Source organism: Corylus avellana, chromosome ca6 (assembly GCF_901000735.1).
Source record: "Corylus avellana chromosome ca6, CavTom2PMs-1.0".
NCBI classification, from domain to species: Eukaryota; Viridiplantae; Streptophyta; class Magnoliopsida; order Fagales; family Betulaceae; genus Corylus; species Corylus avellana.
This window is the reverse complement of record NC_081546.1, coordinates 29,032,558-29,043,581: the sequence shown is the minus strand read 5'-3', so window position 1 is coordinate 29,043,581 and position 11,024 is coordinate 29,032,558. Positions and strand designations below refer to the sequence as shown.

General features: G+C 39.3%; 2 protein-coding genes across 2 annotated transcripts; one reads left to right on the top strand and one right to left on the bottom strand.

Moving 5' to 3' along the window:
* Positions 1-396: 396 nt before the first annotated feature.
* On the top strand, positions 397-1,189 carry LOC132183585 (uncharacterized). Its single transcript, XM_059596916.1, has 2 exons — positions 397-476; positions 769-1,189. Exons 1-2 carry the CDS (start codon positions 455-457, stop codon positions 1,065-1,067), a joined length of 321 nt encoding a protein of 106 aa, XP_059452899.1. The 5' UTR covers positions 397-454; the 3' UTR covers positions 1,068-1,189.
* Positions 1,190-7,656: 6,467 nt separating this feature from the next.
* On the bottom strand, positions 7,657-9,056 carry LOC132185694 (uncharacterized). The gene is made up of 2 exons (XM_059599469.1): positions 8,926-9,056; positions 7,657-8,364 (listed from the first exon to the last, which is right to left on the bottom strand). The coding sequence occupies exons 1-2, from the start codon at positions 8,945-8,947 to the stop codon at positions 7,970-7,972; spliced, it is 417 nt and encodes a 138-aa protein (XP_059455452.1). The 5' UTR covers positions 8,948-9,056; the 3' UTR covers positions 7,657-7,969.
* Between the last annotated feature and the right edge of the window lie 1,968 nt (positions 9,057-11,024).

Here is an 11,024-nt window from a genome sequence, read left to right as displayed (position 1 = left end):
TCTTTTCTGGAAATAATGCAATTTCAGACAAACAAAAACAGAGGATTTCATTGTCTTTTATGGAATCTTTGGGGCCAACTCTGCAAAAGCTGATACTAAAAGTTTGTTAATTTAGAAGATAGAAGGAATCCTGCTTTCTCAAAGTCTTGTTCGTATCTTGTGGCCAGGCCTATCATTTCGTACGCCATGCACACATGGAAGTCTGACGCAGCCACAGATTCGTCACCATCCTAGCAACAATGGCGGTCATGATTAATGGAACAACAATTATTATTAATCAATCATATCAGATAATTTTAGTAGCAAGTAAATTACTACAAGAGGGCTGGCGAAGGGTAAAAAGGAAATCCTATATATACGCTTGCACTCTCTTCTCAAGCCTCCAAGCTAGCAATACCTCTCATAGCCTATAAGCCTATCGCAAGCAAGAGCCTACTGCCTCGCCTTCCCTTCAATGGCTTTATTTAATCAATTTCGTAAGTGCATGCATCTTCGATCATTCTAACTTATTATTTGTGTTTAAATCTAATTTACTTGTAAGGCATGAGTCTGTACGTCATGCATGAATGGAGAAGAAGAAAAAAGAAAGAAAGAGTTATATATATATATATATATATATATGTGAAATGTTGATGTGTCGGCATGTAATTGGAATGTGTAAAATAAGAGTTCTACCACATTCTAATTGAAATTAGACTCTTCCAATTTGAATTTATAAGTCTTCATCATTTTAACTTGTAATTCTTATTGGTGTTGCACTTTCTCTAGGATGTGTGCCACCGGCATGGGCACGGGCACCGGCACTAGCACCAGCACCGGCTTGCACAGACACCAGAAAAGTCATCGGCGGCAACGCCATCGGCGCCACCTTCACCAACAGCAACTTCTCCAACGCCGACTTAAACGGCGCCAACACCCAAGGCGGCAACGCCACTGGCGGCGACGTCCCCTGCAGCAACTTCACCGGCGGCAATGCCACTGGCAGCAACTTCACTGGCGCTAACTTCGCCGGCGCCAAATTAAACGGTGCCAACACCACCGGCGGCAACGCGATCCATTCGTCTTAAGAAGCTGGTATTATCTACAACAAGGCCAATTATCAAATATGCATGGTGTCTTGTAAGGCCAATAATCAGATATGTTGTATTATTTGGAACATATATATATATATTGAAGGTTGTATTATCGATAATAAGGGAAATAATCATATAAGCTAGTTGTGCTATTTGTGACATTGACACTTGTATTGACCGTAAGTAGTCCGCTTAATATGTGGGGTATTCTAAAGGGGGAGAGGATTGTTCAATAGTGCAAGTCAGCTCGTAAGTCTAAGCGGTCAGAAATAAAGTAGGTGCGCTAGACACTATGTCCACACCGGAGATATTGTGGGCAGGGACGGACCCAGGAATTTTTTCCTGGGGGTGCATGTTCCCTATATATATATATATATATATATATATATATATATATATATTTATATTAAATTACTATTTTGCCTCTAGGACGCCTCCCTCCCTCATTATTTATTCCTCTACTCTCCCACCACCACACAATTGTCTCCCATCTTTTATTTATTTTTTATTTTTTACTTTTTATTTTTTGTCCTCTCTCTCCTCTCATTGCCGACAAAATGTTATGATTTTTCATTTTGTCTTCAAGCTCTGAGGATTATTCTGACCTGCTAGGGAAACTGGCCCTTAGAAATAGGCAAACTGGCTCTTTTAGACTGCTGCACGAGGTTAGGGACCCATAATAGTTTTTTTTTTGTTTGTAATATTTCCTTGGCATTCGTACTCTTCTAGCTAGGAATGTGTTTAGTTGATAAAAGCTTATATTTTTTTATTATTATTAAAGTAGGCAAGTGGCCCAAGTGGGGTTTTTTTAAGGGGAAACATTTTAGGGGGGGAAATTTTTTTGGGGGGTTTGAACGGTAATTTTGGAAGGGTCATTACATGTATTTTTTTTTTTCAAAGGGCTTTAGGGGAAAAAAAATTTAGTTGTGTTTCCAGGGACCCCCCACTCTATAACGTGGGTTCGCCCCTAATTGTGGGCATATGTACACCTACTTGGAAGCATGTTCTAGATGAAAGAAATGAAGAAATCTGAAACATGTTGATGGTATGTGTTTGATGCAAGTTATTGTTGTTTTTGTGTTGTTTTTAATTTCTTTTGTGCATAAAATTCCAGTCGCTATATATATATATATTTGCAAAAGTGATGCTTGTGGCACATATAAGTTTAATTAGTACTGCTTTTGTGTGTATTTAAAGTTTAAAAACAAGTTGTCAATATTTATTTAAATTGAGGTTTATTTTATTTTAAAAATAATTCGAGAACTTTCATTAATCAAACGATCAACAAGACAAATTTCTTTGCCAAAACAATGTCACTGATGATGGATAATCTTCTCACCAAGTAGTATCAAAGACCTGTCTAATTGCCACCCTAGCTAAACTATGGGCTGCCTTATTCGCTTCCCTACTTACATGGGAAATCTGCCAATTGGGAATCAACTCAACCATAAGGAAAATATCTTCCACTAGTTGGCCAAAACTATTCTCATTCCTTGTTCGTGTCTGAATTGCGTCTGTGATTTTCTTGGCATCACTCTCATTAAGAATATTATCAAGACCTTGTTCCATAGTCTAATTCCATAAATAGCCGCCAAAGCTTCTGCTGCAGTTGGTTCTAATTCACCCCATCTCATCACACTCCTGAATCACGTATAATGGCCCCCAATCCCATCCTGCTTTTCATCAGATCCAAAGCTGCATCACAGTTCAATTTGTACGAACCTAGAGGAGGTTTGATCCATTTCACATTTCTGTCTTCAATCCGAGGAATAGAATCCCCGACACACGTCTTCGTGGCTTCATGAAAAAAATCTACAGCACTTCCAGCCTCTTTTACGATAATATTAGGGTGAGTGAATATACCCTCATATATCCATGCATTTCTCCTCTGCCATATTTTCCTTGCTGTCTCCACGAATACCTCAAAGTCCTCCTGTGTCCCTTTTGAATACAAACCCTCTGCCACTTGAAGGAAATCGTTCCCCATGAATATACTCTTCTGAAAAATCCTTCTACTAGCTCCCCTTACATCCCTTGCTGCTACACAATCCCAAATAACATGATGAGTAGTTTCCGGTTCTAACCCACAAATGGGACACAACGTGTCATCGATAACCTTTCTCCGTACAAGATTGTCCCTTGTAGGTAATAAATTATTACAGGCTCACCACATAAAATTTTTCCCACTATTTGGACTTTTCATCTGCCATATACCTCGTCAAATAACACTTTCACTACTCCTAGAAGAGCACTCCGGCAGATTGCGGGCCTCCCTTTCTTGGGCCACATAATAAGCACTTCTTACCGAAAAGACACCATTTCAGGTTCCTCTCCAGATTTGCACATCTGGCCGGTTTGTCATGCTAATGGGAATTTTTTTAACCAAATGGACTTCATCTGGACTAAAAATATTGCCAAGCAAAAATAAATTCCAGCTATGTGTATTTTGGTCAATCAACTCCTTGACAAGTGCAGCATTACAAAGAAAATTTGGGGGGGATTGGATCATGTAAGTGTTTGGAGACGGAATCCATTTACACCCCTCCCCCCCCCTCGGCCCCCATATTCTGACTTTTGACCCATCTCCAACCCTCCACATCAGACCCTCCTTAAGTATGTCATAAGTTCCCTGAATGCTCTTCCAAGCAAAAGAAGGTTTAGACCCCAACTTTGTCTCTAAGATAGAACTATGAACATAATATTTGGCCTTCATGATCTTTGCGGTCAAACTATTCTACGTATGCCAAAGCCTCCAACGTTGATTCGCAAGAAGGGCCCGGTTAAAAAGTGTCAGATCCCAAAAACCCATTTCTCCTCTTGATTTTTCAACTCCCAATGTCCCCCAGCTCATCTAATGAATACGTTTTTCCGTTGCTTTTTGGCCGCACCAAAACTTCTGCAGCATAGAATTGATCTCTGAACATTGGGATTTGGGAAGAAGGAAGACACTCATGCAATATGTGGGAATAGCTTGTATCACCACCTTGAGTAAAATCTCCTTCCCTGCCTGTGATAATAATTTTACCTTCCAGTCGTGCAACCTCTTCCACACCCGGTCCTTAATACTTTGAAACACAACAGTTCTTGATTTTCCTACTAGAGTTGACAAACCCAGATAAGTATCAAACCTTTGTGAAGATGGGATACCTGTAATCTTAAGAAATTTTTGCTTGGTCACCAAAGGAGTATTTCAGATAAAAAAATACCAAAGTCTTTTCCTTATTCAATCTTTGCCCCGACGCTACTTCATATGTTTTCAATAGCTTCGTCATTCTGTTCCAGTGTCTCATGTCGGCCCTACAAAACAATGTCGTCCGCAAAAAAGAGATGGTTAATCCAGGGTCCTTTCTTTGATGTAGGCACCCCCAAAAAATATCCCTTTCTGCCCACCTGAGTTAATATGAAGCTGAGAGCTTCTGCACACAACATGAATAGATAGGGTGATATGGGATCTCCCTGTCATATACCACTCAAAGGAAAAATCCTACTCATTGGACAGCCATTAATCAAAATTGAATAATTTGCTATTCACACAGCCATCATAGATTAATCCACTTCTTTGTAAATCCCAACCTCCGCATTTTTACCTTCAAAAAACTCTATTCCACCTTATCATATGCCATATTAGTATCCAATTTAATAGCCATATATCCCTCCTTACCCCCACATACGTGTATGCATCGTATGGAGAGTCTCATAGGTTGCTAGAATATTATCCGTGATTAGCCGCCCCGGAATAAAGACACTTTGATAAGGGGAAATCAACTGAGGTAAGACCACCTTTAGCCTATTAGCTAGGACCTTTGCGACAATTTTGTAAATTACATTGCATAAACTAATAGGTCTAAACTCAGACACTTTCAATGGGACATTTTCCTTTGGAATAAGAGCAATATACGATTGAGATCAAAATCTATAACTCCAGAAGACAGAATTGATAAAACAGTTTGACATACCTCATCTCCTATGGGTTCCCAGTGCTCATGGAAAAATCCCGCCATAGGGGCCATTTGATTAATAGCAACTGAGACTTCTTCCCGACTAAACTCCTTCAACAACTTGTCATTCATTTTAGATGTCACTCCACATTCTATACCACGCAGACATTTTTCCACATCCACAGGTTCTTCTGAAGTGAAGAGAATGCTGTAATATTGAAGAAAAGCCAACCCAATTGATTAACGAAACACTAGGGTTTTAAAATCTGTACTCACAAATTCATAGCAACATATTTCCATGATCAATAATATTTCTCAAAGTTCGAATGCAACTTCCACATAAAACCCATAGTTTTCCCCTAACAACCTACAAAACACTAAAAACACAAAACTAACCCAGAACATCAGATTATATATAACACAGTTAAATGATTAATAAATGTAAATTAAGAGGTCTAAATATGCAATATTTGGCACACATCACCAATCACCTCTTATGTCTCCCACAAATACCCTTGTTCATCTTTTATACTGTCAATATGGTTATACCTTCTTCTTTGATTCGCACAAGCGTGATAAAATTTGGTATTTTTATCCCTCTTTAAGCCATGTTTCCTTCGATCTTTGTCTCCATTTCACCTCCTCTTTTTCAAGAAGGGAATGAATTTCCTTATGAAGATTTCTCATCTGCGGCATATTTGAACTTTCACCCACTTCCTGCAAGTTTTCCAAAGCCCTTGTTTTTTCTCTTAATACTCTCTCAGGTACCCCGAAATCTGTCTTCTTCCACCTCATAAGCCCCGTCGAGCAACTTTCCATTTTTCCCTTAAAATTCTGCCATTTATCTTCATGGTGGAATTTCTTCCTCCAGATTTTTTTAACAACATCTCGACAGCCCTTCTCCTTCCCCCATTGAGCTTCGTATTTAAACACTCTCCAATAATTCCTCCCACGATCACGACCCTGCATTGCTAACAAAACCGTAACATGGTCAGAATTTAGGGTAATTCCCGTTGTTATACCTGCTGTTGGATAAAGCGCACACCAGTCCTTATTAGCCATCACCCGATCTAGCCGCTCTTGAATAAAATTCATTCCTTCTTTCCCATTGTGCCAAGCAAAATTTTGTCCTCGGAAACCCATATCATCTAATTCACAACCTGTCAAAGTATTTCTAAAAAGTTCCATCTGACTATTGCCCCGTACACTCCCACCTCTTTTTTCCGTCATATCCACGATCTCATTAAAATCGCAAACACATACCCACGGAACTGGGGTCAAAGTAGCGAGGTGCCTGACTAACCCCATGCTTCATGTCTTTTGTGTGCTTCCTGGTTTATACAGCAGCTCTGAAGTGTTAGGTGAGGGTTACCTATGGTTTAAAAGGAAAAATATATATATATTCCGCTACGAGATTTTATTGTCTTTAATATAGCTAGTAATGTCACGTGGTTGATGAAATATCACAACTTGTGCCTTTTTGTAAAAGGTGGGGAGTTACAATATCGTTTTTTCATATATATATATATATATATATATATATTATTATATTATTAAGGTTCTTTGTGATATGAATAATTAGGGAAAGAATTAGAAGTTCAATTTCAAGGGAGACAGACTGCATATAAAAAATTCTAAAGGTCAAAATAAGAAAAAAAATTTTACTTAAAAAATTAACGACACCAACAACAACCATGATGTTATCGGTACCTATCCTTTAATCCAATATCAGTCATGGCATAATTAAAGGAGAATAACTTATATTAGGTCTTGGCACACCAAAGCCTTTGTGCCCACCAATAAAAGACTGACTTGAACTTATAAAAAAAAAAAAAACAAATAAGAACAAAACATGATCATACCAATTTACACATTAGCAAAAAAAAAAAAAAAAAAAAACCTCTTCATATACGTTTTACGTTAACCACCCATCACGCCACCACCCAGCCGGAAGCAGACTCCAGGCCGGTTCTCCCCGAATCCTGATCTCCATCTCTCTCTCTCCGGAAGCAAAGCAAATAGGCTGTCCTTTTTATATCATCTACTGCCCAGGCTGAATTTGCTAAGATTTGTGATTGAGAACAAAAGAAAACATCGACCCAAACCAGCCAAACCCAAATTGCACGAACCCACCCTTGTCAAAAGCTCAATTTGTTTCCTTCATCTAAGCTTTCCAGTTTCACTACAAGGCCAAAAGAAAAAAAATCCATGTTTTTCGATCAACCCAACCACCAATGCATTAATGCCCAACTATGGGATCTCCTCAATTTTGTGATACCCATGCCCACCGCAACGAACTTAAACCAAAACGGCCATAGGGTACTGCTTAATTGATAGAATGAAGAGAGTGGCCCAGAGCGGATGAACCTGACGGATGATACCGGAAAGAGAGACAAATAGAAATCAACTTACTGGCGTGGCAACAGCGTCGACTGACTGGGCGGGGGAGGCCGGCATGATGGGTGGTTAACGTAAAAGATACATGAAGAGCTTTTTTTTTTTTAAGGTGTAAATTGGTATGATCTGTGTTTTGCTTTTATTTGGTTTTTTTGTTGGTTTTCTTTTTATTTAACTTTTTTTCTAAGTTGAGGTGTCAATCTCTTATTGGATAGTACGAAGATCTTGATTGCTACTATGATCTTTTATATATATATTGGCTTTATCGTTTCCAATACAAGTTTCAGTGTTACAAATAGCACAACTTATCAGATTATTGGCCTTACAACACACCATATTTGATAATTGGCCATATTGTAGATAATACAAGCTTCTAAACATGACCTATATTTGATTACAGGCCTATTGTTCATAAAACAAACTTCTATGTTACAAATAGACGCGCATCTGATTATTGGCCTTATAATGCATATGATAATTGGCCTTATTGTGGACAGCACAAACTTCTAAATGCAACATATCTCTTATTTGATTTTTTGTTGATAATGGAAGCTTAACCAACTATGAATGGAACACGTTGCCAGCAGTGGAGTTGCCGCCTTGGGTGTTGGCGCCGTTTAAGCTGGCACCGGCAAAGTTGCCGTTGGTGAAGGTGGCACCGATGGTGTCGCCGGTGGTGGCGTTGCCGGCAGTAGTGTAGCGGGTGGTGGTGTTGCCGTTGGTGAAGTTGCAGCTAGTGAACTTGCCGCTGGTGAACTTGCCGATGCCAACGTTGCTGCCTTGGGTGTTGGCGCCGGTTAAGTTGGTTTTGGAGAAGTCGACGGCAGTAAAGTTGGTGTTGGTGGCATTGCCACCGGTGGCATTGCCGCTTTGGGTGTTGCCGCCGGTGATGTTTCTGGTGTCAGTCCAAGCCGGTGCTGGTGCTGGTGTTGGTGCCAGTGCTGGTGGCAAACATCCTAGAGAAAGTGCGACAACAATAAGAATTACAAGTTAGAATGATGAAGACTTACAAATTCAAATCGGAAGAGTCTAATTTCAATTAGAATGTGGTAAAACTCTTATTTTACACATTCCAATTACATACCGACACATCAACATTTCATAAATAGCAAAAAGAATCTAGCGCACCCAATAATTATCTTAAAACATCAACAATCACCTCAAGCTGGCTATAAAAGGCAGCTGAGCCACCATTAAGGCCGTGAAACCTCATAATGGTTTGAAGACCTTTAGAGATGGTTCAACGAAAGTGACTATATATATATATATATATATATATATATATATATACACCTCAAGCGGCTATAAGAGGCAGCTAAGCCACCATTAAGGCCGTGAAAACTCATAATGGTTTGAAGACCTTTAGAGATGGTTCAACGAAAGTGACTATATATATATTTTCTTCTTTCTTCTTTCTTCTTTTCCATTCATGCATGACGTACAGGCTCATGCCTTACAAGCAAATTAGATTTAAACATAAATAATAAGTTAGAATGATCGAAGATGCATGCACTTACGAAATTGATTAAATAAAGCCATTGAAGGGAAGGCGAGGCAGTAGGCTCTTGCTTGCGATAGCCTTATAGGCTATGAGAGGTATTGCTAGACTGGAGGTTCGAGAAGAGAGTGCAAGCGTATATATAGGATTTCCTTTTTACCCTTCGCCAGCCCTGTTGTAGTAATTTACTTGCTACTAAAATTACATGATATGATTGCTTAATAATAATTGTTGTTCCATTAATCATGACCGCCATTGTAGCTAAGATCGTGACGAATCTGTGGCTGCGTCAGGCTTCCATGTGTGCATGACGTACGACATGATAGGCGTGGCCACAAGATAAGAACAAGACTATCCTTCTATCTTCTTATAGATAGGCTTTGAGAAAGCAAGATTCCTTCTATCTTCTAAATTAACAAACTTTTAGTATCTGCTTTTGCAGAGTTGGCCCCAACGATTCCATAAAAGAAAATAAAATCCTCATTTTTTTTTTTTTAAACTCCACTTATCTCCCACAAACTTATGCGGCTTTTGGAGATACTCATCTACTGTTCAAAATTTTTCACTGTAATGTATCTAACTTTCGTTTCGTTCCAAATGTCCCATACCGTTAGATATTATAGTCAAATCAAACAATAAAATGATTAAAATACCTTTATACTCCTACAATTTTTAAAAATTTTAAATTTACCCTTATTTAATTATAAATAAAAAATTATTATTAAAAAAAAGTGACCTCGGCAGGTCACGACCCAACGGAGGATCTGTGCCGCCTTGGGTCACAAGTGACCCTCCGGAGGGTCACCTTGTGTTCCAAAGTGGGTCACTTTGTGATCCACTTCGAGGGTAACCTTGTGACCCACTTTTGGGTCACAAGGCAACCCTGATCTGGAGGGTCACTTGTGACCCATCGTGGGTCACAGACCCTCCGTTGGGTCACAAAGACCCACCTCGGGTCACAAACGATGGGTTTTTTTTTTTTTTTTAATAAAAAATTATTATTTAATAAAAATTGAGGGTATTTTAGAAATTTTACATCCCACAAAATGGAGAAAGTGAAAGAAAATAAAAATTGGATATACCAAAGTAAGAGATTTTGAACAATATAGGAGTGTTTCCAAAAAGCACGAAAGTTTGTAGGAGGGTCTATAAGTGAAGTTTTCGTTTTTTTTTTTTTTTTTTTTTTTTTTTTTTTTTTAAATTGCATTATTTCCGGAAACGAATTTGTTCTTGGTGCACTAAAAAAGCAATGGACGGAAATGAAGAGAATGGGCACCTTGTCAAAACAATTGGCTCTCTCTATGAATTCGACCCAATTGAATGAGTAAATTAGATCGACTGGCCAAGCAAGAATTAAGAGCAAAACATAATTATTTGTTGGGTGAGTACATGAATGAAAGTAGCGTATGCGCTTAGGCCAATACAGACGGCAGGACTTAGGACCCATATGTAGAATTAATTATGTACGAATACTAATATTATCTTCTCTTAAATCTCATTTCTTTTTTTCTTTCTTTTTTAATGGAAATCTTTTAGATTTCGTTGAGAAATGATCAAGAGCATCACAGCTCTAACATTACATAGCATATAGCTCTGATATAACATAGCCAAAAGCTATGAAATTACAAAGTTATAAATACAATTAGAAAATTCTTACAATCAAATATTATCTAGCCTTAGGGTTTTCTCACTTTCTCTCTAGCGCCGCAGCCTCAGGTAAGCTCCCTCCCCCATGGTGAGGGGAGGAGGGAGGGCCGTTTGTTACCTCCCTCCTCCCCCTTGCCTGCCCTTACACCAGGTGCCAGTAGTTTACTTGATGTCCCTGGCCCAGGTTGCCTCCTCCTTACCCTTTCTCTGCCGCCCCTTCCTCTTTGTTCCGCTTTTGTCCTTGGCAGGGTTCTCTGTTTTGTTTTGTGTTCGCCGCCGATCTCTTCCGCCCGCTCTGCCACCCATCGTCCAATGCTAGGTCTTTCCTCGTGCCCCTCCAACGATGAGCTTCAACGTCCTCTGATGCGATGGTTTTTCGGCCAGCTAGTGATTGGTTTAACCACCCTCCATCCACTGTTTTAGGCTTTTTCCGCGTCGAGCTTTCATCGTTCCCTTCCGATGTCGGTTTCC

Coding starts and splice junctions, on each gene's coding strand:
- LOC132183585 (XM_059596916.1), top strand. CDS start 455: ATGGCTTTATTTAATCAATTTC. Junction 477..768: donor GGCTTTATTTAATCAATTTC/GTAAGTGCATGC, acceptor CACTTTCTCTAG/GATGTGTGCCACCGGCATGG.
- LOC132185694 (XM_059599469.1), bottom strand. CDS start 8,947: ATGGCTTTATTTAATCAATTTC. Junction 8,365..8,925: donor GGCTTTATTTAATCAATTTC/GTAAGTGCATGC, acceptor CACTTTCTCTAG/GATGTTTGCCACCAGCACTG.